The 13,306-nt window shown below is 42.4% G+C and overlaps 1 protein-coding gene across 3 annotated transcripts in view; it reads right to left on the minus strand.

The window, feature by feature from the left end:
- The window catches only part of LOC115159183 (adenomatous polyposis coli protein), a 59,338-nt gene that overhangs the window by 17,570 nt on the left and 28,462 nt on the right, over positions 1-13,306 (minus strand). For all 3 annotated transcript variants that reach the window (XM_029708654.1, XM_029708652.1, XM_029708653.1), the window contains 6 exons: positions 5,250-5,334; positions 4,926-5,118; positions 4,296-4,404; positions 3,993-4,109; positions 3,608-3,691; positions 2,014-2,094 (listed from right to left, as the gene is read on the minus strand). In XM_029708654.1, the coding sequence (XP_029564514.1) occupies positions 2,014-2,094; positions 3,608-3,691; positions 3,993-4,109; positions 4,296-4,404; positions 4,926-5,118; positions 5,250-5,334 (669 nt within the window). The remainder of the gene's footprint in view (positions 1-2,013; positions 2,095-3,607; positions 3,692-3,992; positions 4,110-4,295; positions 4,405-4,925; positions 5,119-5,249; positions 5,335-13,306) is intronic.

Here is a 13,306-nt window from a genome sequence, read left to right on the forward strand (position 1 = left end):
TTCCATATATAGACACACCCTATGTGTTTAAATAAAATCAACTATATGCATTGAGCTTGTCTGATGCTTTAAGATTACTGTTTGATGAAATAAAACAAATGACTCAAGAGTGAGCCAGAGATCTAGAGGAAGAAAACTTGACCTAACGATTCTCCTCCCGTTGGCTTTCACAGATTCTGCCGTTACTCTCCAGAAGTTGCCACTAACAGGTTACACGAGGAGTTGGCAACCTTGTGGAATGCCAATTTATCTCACCATTTATACCAATCTGTGTGCCAGTTATGGTTTTCATGTGCACATTTTCTTGCATATCGCAAAATCATTGTCATGTGGTTAATCAAAATGATCAGACAAGAACAGTAAGACTGGAATTATAATGCATTGAATGCATTAACAGAAATTAGCATATCCAAACAAACACTAAATTAGAAATGAACGGTAAATGTACTACTGGTGATACAGTATATGTGGAAGTGATCTAGCCTACACTAACAATCCAAATCAAACAATTCACACAATGACGTTATGAAACAATGCACAAATTGGTGGGGAGAGCACATTCCTGGAGATAGAAGTGCATTGTGCATCTGGGCACTGCATGGTCATTCTGGCGTCTGCATTGGCCATGCAGAATTAACGGTGATACGGCCTCTGCAGAAGTCAGGGCATACATACTTCTTGCACTTTGCAGAGCAGTGCAGCGCTGTTGTGAAGGAAGTTGTGAAGGAAGTGAATTTGTGTTTATACAGGATGTACCACCCCCATCTACCGTCAACCAATAATGTCAATGCGGAGCTATAGAGTCCTCTGCATTGTTACAACATTTGGGAGGCACATGGAGCTCGATTTTGCCTCTGCATGCCTCCTGAGGCTCTGCAGTTGTGTCACCCCCTCAATCATGGACACTTATTGACAGTTGTGGCTGCTTTGCGTGATGTATTGTTGTCTCTACCTTCTTGCCCTTTGTGCTGTTGTCTGTGCCCAACAATGTTTGTATCCTGTTTTGTGCTGCTACCATGTTGTGCTGCTGCCATGTTGTCATGTTGTGTTGCTACCATGCTGTGTTGTCATGTGTTGCTGCCATGCTATGCTGTCATCTTAGGTCTCTATGTAGTGTTGTGTTCTCTCTTGTCGTGATGTGTGTTTTGTCCTATATTTTTATTTATTTGTATTTTTAATCCCAGCACCCATCCCTGCAGGAGGCCTTTTGCCTTTTGGTAGGCCATCATTGTAAATAAGAATTTATTCTTAACTGACTTGCCTAGTTAAATAAAGGTTAAATAAAATTTTCAAATATGGATCCCCACCACATAATTGGATCAAGCATAAATTGCCTTTTAGTCTAGGCCTCCGCAATGGATTAGTTCACTGAGATGGGCATTTTTTGCTATTGCGCAACTGAAAAAATCTTGGTCGACCAACAGCCTATAGACCAAACAATCGACCAGTTGACTAATTGGGGTCAACCCTAGTTAGCTGAGAATACAATCAGAAATAGTGTTAGAATGTTTTGCAATTGACTGCCATTGCCCCAAAGAAAAACGTAAACATTGGCTGTTAATTACATTTAAAAAATGCTTGGGAGTCACAAGAATTTTCATATATCAAAATGGGGTCATGGGCCAAAAAGGTTTGGGTACCCCTGCATTAACGCTTTAACCTCAAGCCTCAGCAATAAAACCTACTCTGAAGTAAGACACAAATCATTAGAAATAACAGGAAAGTCGAGGCTCTAAGCACAGCCAGAAAGGCAGCTCACGATTGCCCAGCTGAACTCCCCTAACCAACATTGCCAGTCAGGCCAATGGCGGAAGAGATTTTCAGGAGCATAATAGGAGTAAAGGAATCAAAAGAATCCATCAAACGTTAACCACAAATCCTGCAAGCAATCTGTTTGAGATTGACTACATTGCAGTTGGACTGTACAGGATCAGTCTACAAATCTCCTTGTATTCCAAAAAACAATGCTGATTATTTTAGATCAGGTATGAATGGAAGGTAAGACTGTCTTACCTGAGAACACTCAGCACTTGGCCCACCACTGTCCCCTGAAGCCTGGGGTCCTTCACTCTGGCCAGCCTGGTCGTGCTTGCTCTGTGGGTGGGAAAGAAAGACAGATAGAAGGGTCAGACCTCCAGAGGAGAGGAGCAAACCATTAATGTAGCAGGCTAAATGAGGGATGAGAGGAACTAGTCAACAGAGAGAGGATACAGAATCCGTCACCTGGAAGGACAGAAGAAGAGGCAGAATCAGTTCACAAAGAGGAAATAGAAATCAGTCACCGTAGGGCAGGCGGAGAGGGAAAGGAAGGAACGGGAGTGAGAGAGCGTGTAAGACAGTAGGAGAGGGAGTGAGAGAAGGAGATTGAGAGAGCAAGACAGAGAGAGCAAGAAACATTGAGTGGGGGAGAGCGCGAGAGAGGGAGGGCGAGAGCGATGGAGAGATGGATAGAGCGTTCAGTCACTAAGCTAGCTAGAGCAGCTGCAGGAGCATCAGGCTTCCTCATCCCTGACCTACAAACTGTCGCTCAGTCTGCAGGATTACAGTCAAAGAGGGGGAGTGAAATTAAATGTGTCCAATGAGATTAATCCACTCATGAAGAGAGGGAACACATGAGAGCCAGCACACATGCAGGCTGAGGGACTAGTATACACACACCAACTACACAAACAATTACCAACAGACACATAAATGCACACACTGTCAGCTAATGTGTCCAGTGCTGCAGACTTCAAATGAAATTGAATGGAAAAGAGCAATTTTTCATATTTAACACGGGGAGCGAGAATAAGAGAAAGCCTATGGTTGATTTCACCCCCCAGAATCAGGGTTAGAAGTGAGATAAAGTGGAATACTGGATGGAACTCTACATTCTAGAATAGCTTCCAACTTTGTAGTGTTCTTAGAAGCCACAGTAAATAAATGCTGCTCTTGTCTAGGAGATGAGCAGAACACAGCAAAATGATTGGATGAGAGGACAGTGTGTTCAATATAGATTAACCGACACATCGGACCAGTAACGAAGCAATATTGTACACTAGTCCATGTCCATGAGTTGTTTCTCTGTAATGCAGGGATGTAGGCCATAGGATAAACGCTACAGATCTCATTGCATAGGGAAGCGGGTCGCTATCACCAGTACAACATGGAGGATTAAATAGATATCAGCAAATGGGATGGCTGACTCCGATATGGTATGACACTCAGATGTAAGCAGCTTTTGGTTCTTTACATGACTAAAAGCCAAACAAACTGTAACCACAGCATGTATGTAGAGATTGAGATGTCCACACAGGCCAGGCAGTAGCCAGAATACAGAGAAAGTGCTGCCAGAAACAACAGGGGACAGAATATCTCACGGTAAATAGATTTAGGGCTGGGTTTACCAAACCCAGATTACGCATGTCCTTGACTAAAATATCCCTTCAATTATTTTTTTCCCCCAGGACTAAACCTAATCTGGGTCCAAGAATGTGTCCCTAAATGTAATTTCCGAGATATTATGTCCTCTCGTTTCTGGCGACACCTTCTCTGGTTGTAGAAAAAGTCCTCCACACATGTTCTGGTCATTCTAGTATATTAGGTCTGAGGCTGATATAGGACGTACCTCTGGTTCTGCAGACTGGGACTGTAAGTGCTGTCGGAGCTTCAGCATGTCCTTCTCAATCTGCTGAATGCGAGCCACCCTCACCTGAAGTACAACAGGACATTTACAGGACGCGCTCACTCAGACAGGATGAAATATTTCAATGATGTAACACTGACTGAATAAAAGCATACGTAGAGGCAGAGACAAATGTTCTTGCATTAAGTCCATTTACTAATGCCGAGCCCCCACCCGTCTACATCATTTTATCCCACTTACAGTAGTCAGTATCCTGTCTGACCATTCTGTTTTTCCTGTGTGCGCGTGCGTGTTTGTATCCTCACTGACTCAACCCATATTCTGCCCTTTCTGTACCTGTATCCATTCCTCATCCCTCTCTCCTAACCTGTGCCCTCTTCTCCATATCCTGGCAGGTTCCCAGCTGTTCCTCCATGGCGGCTCTAATTTGCCTCGCCTCATACTCCAGTTGCCTACGGGTCATGTCAGTCTGCAGGGAGAATTGCTGCAAAAGCAAACAGGAACAACAAAACAACCATCGTGATGAAATGGAATGATTTCTAATATCTAATGCAGAGAGGAGACCAATTGACCATTGCCTCATCATCAGATTATACATACAATTTCTGTATCGCTTTTGACTAGAGTACCCTAACACACTAATAATGCTGGACGACAAATAAACACTTACATTCTCAGTCAGTGGCAGGCTGTCGATCCTCTTGGTGAGGTTCTGGAGCTGTGCGTAATACCAGTCTTTCTCCTTCTCCTCTTTCTCCAGTTCCGCCATCAGTACAGACCTGACAGGACAGAGACAAGCACACCTGTTGACATCCAAGATACAAAACACTGCACCAATCAAAGACCCAAGTTACAAAACAATGACAGAAATCAGACTGAATTTAAAACACCAAATTAAAGACCTAATTCAAAGATAGATATGCAGCATTGAAATACTAGAATAAAACAGGGAGGGTGCCCTGAATAAGAGTAAAGTAAAAATGCATCCTGTCTGTGACTAATGCCGGGAATACACTATGCAACCTAACAATGTTGCAGCCCTCAGGCTGCACCGTTGTAATGTGATTTGGCTGGGAGAGGGGCAAATCACTCACCAATGAATATTGTTGCAGTAAATGACAGTGTATAGCCAAGAATGCATTACTCAACACGTATAAACAAATGTGAAAATACATCATATGCAAGTGGAAGGTATCAGTTAGAACCTGATTGAGACATTCTGTGAATATATCACTGTTCCAGTAAAATCAGTATATAAACAAATATTGCCATTTGTTATAATACAAGCATAGAAGCTCACCTCTCCTTCTCCAGCTCTTCCAGGTAGCCAGCACTGTCTCGGCCCCCATTGGACACCCCTCTCCTGGGGAAGGAACCCATGGGGCTAGGACTGGGGCTGCTGTCCCCTGACCGCCCAGAGCCTGAGCCCTGCATGGAGGGCAGCTTAGGTCTTAGCTTCACCCCTGGGTAACTGTTGGGGTCCAGGCTAATTTCTACAGGAGGAAGGAACATAAAATGTAGGTTATTTAATGGAAGCTTTGTGTTTCAGTGAGCTAATTCTGCCACCTCGTGTGTGTGCAACAATAGTCCTACAAATTGGTCTGGCTCTGGCTGAGAAGCTTACCCTTCAGTCTTTCTAGGAGATTGATTTGTTCGGATGAATCGGTAGTCTCTTCTTCAATACTTCCCTGTAGGTGTTTCAGCACCTCCTGAAACAAAGAAAAAACAAAAATGGGTTTTACTGTATTGTTCGTAAACACACAATCACAAAGAGCAATGAACAACATCTTGTAGGCTTATATGACCGCTATGTAGGTGATATGTACACACATCTTTCCAAAGCAGGAAAGAACCGCAATGTTCTTTAAATTCAGGAACACACATTTGCTTTTGGGGGGGGGGGTCTAAAAATCAAAGTTATTTCACACCTGAAAAACATTAATCAAAACCACAACCTGACACTGCAGTGCAAAATATTATTTTGGGCTCAACCCCCCACCATCTCATTCCAGAGATAAGGATCCTGCCTGAAGAACAGGGTGGAAGAGAGGAGAAAAACATCAATTTGCTAGCTTTGAAGTGCCATCAAATAGCTTCCCCCCTCTTTACCTCCCTCCCTCTCCCCCTCTAAAACAGCCCTGAAATCCTACAGACTGGCTCCAGTTAGTTTTTTTAATCTAAGCCTTTTTCATCTCACCCAAGCTGTGGAGTGAGGTGAACAGCCATTGATCGCATTGTTAGAAGTCACTCTTCTCCAGCCAGTGTGTCAATTAGATGTTGCCCAGCTGAACACAAATGGACCTTTGGTAGCCAACATCACGATCGGGTTCACAGAGCGACGCATCTAATAACGTCAGGGCTTTGAGGGAGAGCTTTCCTCTTTGGAGGAAGAAAAGTGCAACAGTAGCATCAACGAGCGGGGTACTTCATAGCAAAGTGGTCTCTATTCAGAAACAAAAAGGACTCTTCTTGGATAAGATCTAATGAATTGGTCAGGTGCATTTCTTAGATAGCATGTTTAATGGATCACAGACAGTAGTACCACATTGTAGATCAGACCCTCCGTCTCCACTCCTAAAAGGCATGCCACTAATGGATTTCTAAGAAATAAGCCGTTGATGTCATAGTGGCGTTGACCTGAAGGGAGGATGCTTCTCTTTCGACTGATAGGTCTCAGTGTACTCTTTCTGCCATCCTGTAGGTCACTTTGAGCACTGTTTTCTTCCCCCTATGGACATCTCCCTTCATTTCAGATACGGTCCCTGCATGGTTGTGCGTCTCAGTCTCTAGTCTTATTACATTACAGGCCAACAAACATACAGTAGCTGACAAGAAACTTGTTTGCTGTAGGCCTATATCCACAAATAAAAACCTTTTTCTAAAGAACGTAGCCTAAACCCTAGCCTAAAACAGCATACTTAGTACTTAAAGCACCATTAAACCGTTTAAGGATCGGACCCTTTTGAATTTGTGCCTTATTCGTGCCAGTTTGTGCCTTGCCAATTTGAAGCTCAGGACCTGAAGAAAGTATATGCATATTCTTGATACCATTTGAAAGGAAACACTGAAGTTTATGGAAATGTGAAATGAATGTATGAAAATATAAATTAATGTTTTTTAAAAAAGCATTTCAATTTCCCCATCGTCTTTGAAATGCAAGAGAAAGGCCATAATATAATATTGCAGTTTAAGCGCAATTTAGATTTTGGCTAATAGATGGCAGCAGTGTGTGCAAAATTGCAGATTGAGCCAGTGAAGCATTGCAATACTGCACGTCTGCTCAAATGTGTCGAATAGGTCAATTGATACACTTTCAAGTACATAACTATAGAGAACATACAAAAATGATATGGTAATACAAAAGGAAAGTTTACACACTCCCAGGAATGTCATACATGATGGATCATTAGCGAATACACCAACTTTCATACATCTAGATGCGCCGGGCGGGGTGGGTGTGGAGCCAGAGAAAGCAGGGGTTCAAACTGTAGAAACCAGTTCCTACATTTGAATATAAACATTTATTTTATCAAACAAAACGATGCTACATTTTATTTCCGGGAGCCTCAGGATGACAAATCAGAGCAAGACCACTGAATGCAAGTACATTATTTACCTTAAGTGGTGAACGTATCAAACCAGTTGCCGTGATAAGTTATGCACTCAAAAAATAGCATGGTATTTTTTCACTGTTAATCGCTACTGTAAATTAGACAGTGCCGTTAGATAAGAATTTAAGCTTTCTGCCCATTTAAGACATGTCTACGTCCTGGAAAGTTTGCCGTTACTTACGTCACTCTAGTCACATTAGCGCACGTTAGCATCAACCATCCCGGTATAGGGACAACGATCCAGTATAGGCTAATGACCAATTTTAAAATGGAACTATGAACCCACAACCTAATGTAGCCTACACCTCATTATAAAGATCTACAGATCTAAAACGCTCCATGCCAGGGTTTGTTAGAGTACGTGTCCTGTCCATAATCAGTTGGCATTACTGTAGAAAACTCCCTTGCTACAGGATGACTTACCACAATGAACCTAAAAGCGGTGAAAGGGCATACTTCTAGAGGAGAATAATAAGTCCAGCGTTAAAACTATTAGGCCTATAATCATACAGCATAACGAACGAGGGGCTGGGTACGAGCATGTCCATACTACAGTTAGGACCTTGTATTAACAGCAATTTTGTGTTGCAGGTCATTCATCAAAGGTTACTAGACATTTCTTTCCAGGTTGAATGATTCTTTATAGTTTGGATATGCCATTTTTTAAGTGGAAGAGAAAGAGTAGTCTCCTGACCTGCGGTGAGAGCGAAGTGTCAGAGCAGAGGAGCGATGTCCGACAACATGTCGGGTGACAATGCGGCTCCCCCTCAGGAAACAGGGCTTTCCGTCCACCCTGGTTGTCTCTAGCCAGAGAGCAGATAGAGGCCACATCCATCCAGCTGCATTACATTGAAGAGTTTACTCCCAACAGATGACTCGGAGGGTCAGTGTCCGCTGAGCTCTACCCCTTGACCTCTGACCGAAGCGTCGAGGTGCGGGCTGAAAGAGGGTCTGACAGGAGGGCTGGGCTTGTTTGGAGCGCAACGATGGCAGAAAACTAAAAACACACCAGGCTGTGCGATGCGTTCGCTCTCACTCTCTCTAGAGAGTGTGAGATGTCCAGACGCATCAAACAACGAATGCATTATCAGGCTGGGATAATATGATAAAGAGCGCTTCTTTCTATTCTGAGTCACACCAGTTCCTAGCAGAAGCACTCTATCCAGACCATCAGGGGTGACAAACATTTTGGTGCTAACGTGAATAGAATACAGCTGACTGTACATGAAAGGCCAAGAAGAGAATCCAGATAGGTATTTTTAGAGTAGAGATCAATCTATAAAAACAATTATAAATTGGGTGGTTCGAGCCCTGAGTGCTGATTGGCTGACAATTGTGGTATATCAGACCGTATACCACGGGTACGACAAAACATTTATTTTTACTGCTCCAATTACGTTGGTAACCAGTTTATGATAGCAATAAAGCACTTTGGGGTTTGTGGTATATGGCCAACATAGCACAGCTAAGGGCTATGTCCAGGTACTCTGCGTTATGTTGTGCATAAGAACAGCCCTTAGCTGTGGTATATTGGCCATATACCACACCTCCTCGGGCCTTATGGCTTCAATAACCATCGGGTCATTGACAGTAAATTAAGTTGACGATGGGCTAGTCATTAATGCAAGGCAAGCACAAGGCTAAAGCTCTAGGCCTATCTAAGAAAAGTGCCAAATAAATTAACTCCAGCTCAAGGCTTGCTAACTTGCAAGATTAAGCTTCTTGGTTACAGTAGAAACCATCAAACCCCTCCTGGATCAAGATCCCTGCTGCCTAAATTTGTTTTGCATGTCAATGTTTATTTCTTTACGTTTGGAATGAAATAGTGCCACTTCTGTGCACTACCGGTAATACTGTATACCCCGGTATGGTACAGCGACAGAATGAAAATCTGGACAGCGCCCAACCCTTCTCGCACGCAAATAAATCCAACAGAGAGACCGGCTAGAATATGGACGAGGGCATCCCTGCAGAGTAATCAGTGCTGCAGCATTCCCTCTAAAACACACAGGCTTTCTATAGACTCCAAGTAACGGGAATCGATGCTGTAAAAGTACCCATCTGCAGAGTCCGAGCCCAGCACACCGAGGTGTCTCAATCTCATCAGGCTCTCGTTTCATCTGAGCTGGGCTCTGGTTGTTGGTTGGCATGTGAGCCTAGGTGGAGGAGGGAGAGTGCATGTGTGTTGGTGGGAGAGAGCGGCTAGGCCACGTCCTGCTTTTGTACTACACTGACTGTAAATGTCCTTGAGAATGAGACGTAAAAAAATATCACGACGGGTGATGCACAATATGGAAAAAACAAGCATTGATGTTGTCGTGGGAAGGCAGACGTGGAGGATGATGGGTTTAGACTACGAGACTAATGAGTGAAGTATCCTAACTGCTATACTTAAGAGACCCACATCACCATAGATTTGTTTAGAGTAATTTTAGGATTATGGCAGACCAGAAATGAGACTTGAGAAATATGTTTAAATTATTTTATTTTTTTAATCATTTAATAGACAAAATGGCTAGTTAAAAAGCTTTTCATTGGTTGGAAATGCTTAATTGTCACGTCTGAATCGTTATTAAAAACACAGAATTTCCACAGGATTCCAGAGAACTCTCAAAAGAATCTGGGCCCCAAGGATTTTACACTTGTGTAACTTGCCAACTCAGAACATTTCAAAACAATTTTAAGTTCCAAGATACGTGTTTAAGAAGGCTTGAATCATAAAAACCTGTCTGTTTTGGGAACTGTGTGTAAGACTGTTTCAACCCAGCTAGTGGCGCTATTAGACTATGTTGTGAAGACACTATGGCTGCCCCCCCCCCCCCAAAAAAAGTGTTGGTCGACCAAAAGTAGTCCGGATTGGTTGAACATTTTAAACGTGTATTTTACATATATAAAAACATACTTTATGTGTTTTAATAAAATAAACTATATGCATTGAGCTTGTCTGATGCTATAAACTTACAGATTTATGAAATAAGACAAACGCCTCAAGAGGGCGCCAGAGATCTAGATAACCAGAAAGAAAAAAAATAACCTGACCCAACCATTTTATTTGACCTTTATTTAACTAGGCAAGTCAGTTAAGAACAAATTCTTATTTGATGGCCTAGCAACAGTTGGTTAACCTCTCTCGGGTATGTGGGACAAAATCGTCCCACCTAGTCAACAGCCAGTGGAATCGAGTGGCGCGATATTCAAAAACCTTAAAAATGCTATAACTTCAATTTCTCAAACATATGACTATTTTACACCATTTTAAATATAAGACTCTCCTTTATCTAACCACATTGTCCGATTTCAAAAGGCTTTACAACAAAAGCAAAACATTAGATTATGTCAGGAGAGTACCCAGCCAGAAATAATCAGACACCCATTTTTCAAGCTAGCATATAATGTCACAAAAACCACAGCTAAATGCAGCACTAACCTTTGATGATCTTCATCAGATGACACTCCTAGGACATTGTTATACAATACATGCATGTTTTGTTCAATGAAGTTCAGATTTATATCAAAAACAAGCTTTTTACATTAGCATGTGACGTTCAGAACTAACAAACACACCGAAAACTTCAGGTGAATTTACTAAATTACTCACGATAAACGTTCACAAAAAACATAACAATTATTTTAAGAATTATAGATACAGAACTCCTTTATGCAATTGCGGTGTCAGATTTTAAAATAGCTTTTCGGCAAAAGCACATTTTGCAATATTCTGAGTAGATAGCTCGCCATCACGGGCTAGCTAATTTGACACCCACCAAGTTTGGCGTTCACTAAACTCAGAATTACTATAAGAAAAATTGGATTACCTTTGCTGTTCTTCGTCAGAATGCACTCCCAGGACTTCTACTTCAACCACAAATGTTGTTTTGGTTCAAAATAATCCATAGTTATGTTCAAATATCCTCTGTTTTGTCCGTGCGTTCAGGTCCCTATCCGAACGGTGACGCGCGGACGCATGTCGTGACAAAACATTTCAAAATATTCCATTACCGTACTTCGAAGCATGTCAAAGGCTGTTTAAAATAAATTTTTATGCGATTTTTCTCGTAAAATAGCGATAATATTCCAACCGGGAGACGTTGTTTTCGTTCAAAGACTGAAAGAAGAAAATGGTGTCTTCACATGCACGCGCGCACCCGTGTCATTGTTCTCAGATCTACCACTTTCCAAATGCGCTACTGTTTTTCAGCCAGGGACTGCAGTCATCATTCCCCGTTCTGGCGCCTTCCGAGAGCCTATGGGAGCCTTAGAAAATGTCACGTTACAGCAGAGATCCTCTGTTTTCGATAAAGAGGCTATAGAAGGCCAAGAAATGGTCAGAGAGGGCGCTTCCTGTATAGAATCTTCTCAGGTTTTGGCCTGCCATATGAGTTCTGTTATACTCAGACACCATTCAAACAGTTTTAGAAACCTTAGGGTGTTTTCTATACAAATCAAACAATTATATGCATATTCTAGTTTCTGGGCAGGAGCAATAACCAGATTAAATCGGGTACGTTTTTTATCCGGACGTGAAAATACTGCCCCCTACCCAAGAGAGGTTAACTGCCTTGTTCAGAGGTAGAACGACAGATTCGATCTAGCAACCTTTCGGTTACTGGCCCAACGCTCTAACCGCTAAGCTACCTACACCCCAACTATTCTCCTCCCACTCCTGCTGGCTTTCGCAGATTCTGCCATTGCTCTTCTGAAGTTGCCGGTAAATAGGCTACACGAGGAGTGGCCAACCTTTCATGTGGAATGCCAATTTATCTTACAATTTCTACTGATCTGTGTGTTAGTTATGGTTTTCATATGCACATTTTCGTGAAACAGTTTGTCTTCATGTGTCAAAATCATTGTCATGTGGATAAACAAAATTCAATCCAAAACTAAATTAAACTAAAAAGTAACTTATATTGCCAGTGCCAACTATGTAAAAATAGCCTACATAAAGGCAACAAATAAAAACCTTGCAGCCTGAAGGTAGAAAACATCCTGATAATAAATATCCCATAAGTCACATTGGCAACACATGGTCTGTCTGCAACGAACTTAAAACATTGTATCAACTATTAACTTGGGTCCTGCACAAAATTATAGGAATTAACGGTCCCGTGTGGCTCAGTTGGTAGAGCATGGTGTTTGCAACGCCAGGTTTGTGGGTTCGAGTCCCACGGGGGACCAGTACGGGAAAAAATATGTATGAAATGAAATGTATGCATTCACTACTGTAAGTCGCTCTGGATAAGAGCATCTGCTAAATGACTAAAATCTATCAGTAAATGTACTACTGGTGATATATAAATTCCTCATTACATACACCAACAATCAAAACGCAAACAATTCATACAAAGTTATGAAACAATGAATGTGGACAAATTGGTGGGAGAGCTCGCATTGTGCATCTGGGTGCATGGTCTATCCGACGTCTGCATTGACCATGCAGCATTAACGGTGATACGGCCTCAGCAGAAGTCAGGGCATTCATACTTGTGCGTCGCAGAGCTGTTATCAAGGAAGTGAGTTTGTGTTTATAAAGGATGTACTGCCCCCACCTACCGTCAACAAATCATTTCAATGTGGAGGTATACAGAGCCCTCTGCATTGTTAAAAGATATGGGAGGCGCATGGCGATGCAGTACAGAGCTCGATTTGACCTCTGGAGCCTCCGCAATTGCGTCACACCCTCCAGATGGAGCCTCCGACCATATTTTCGAACCAAAACGGTCGAGCCAACCAACAGCCTAACGAACAAACAATCGACAAGTCGACTAATTGGGGTCAGCCCTAGAAGACACACACACCTTTGATGATGTCATATTGCTGAGTCATCTTGTGACTGTTCCTTTGATTGAACATGACATGAAGAGAATCAAAGCCACACTCTGATACGGCATGACAGGACACTGTCACTAACTGAAATTATTCCTTCCCCCATCTGGATCCCAGAGCTGCCTGAACATGGGTTGTGTCCCACAGAGCACTCTATTTCCTATATAGTGCACTACTTTTGACCAGGGTTTGCATGGTTCTGGTAAAAAAAAAAGTAGCACACTACGTAGGGAATAGGGTGCTATTT

Source organism: Salmo trutta, chromosome 23 (genome assembly GCF_901001165.1).
Source record: "Salmo trutta chromosome 23, fSalTru1.1, whole genome shotgun sequence".
Lineage (NCBI taxonomy): Eukaryota > Metazoa > Chordata > Actinopteri > Salmoniformes > Salmonidae > Salmo > Salmo trutta.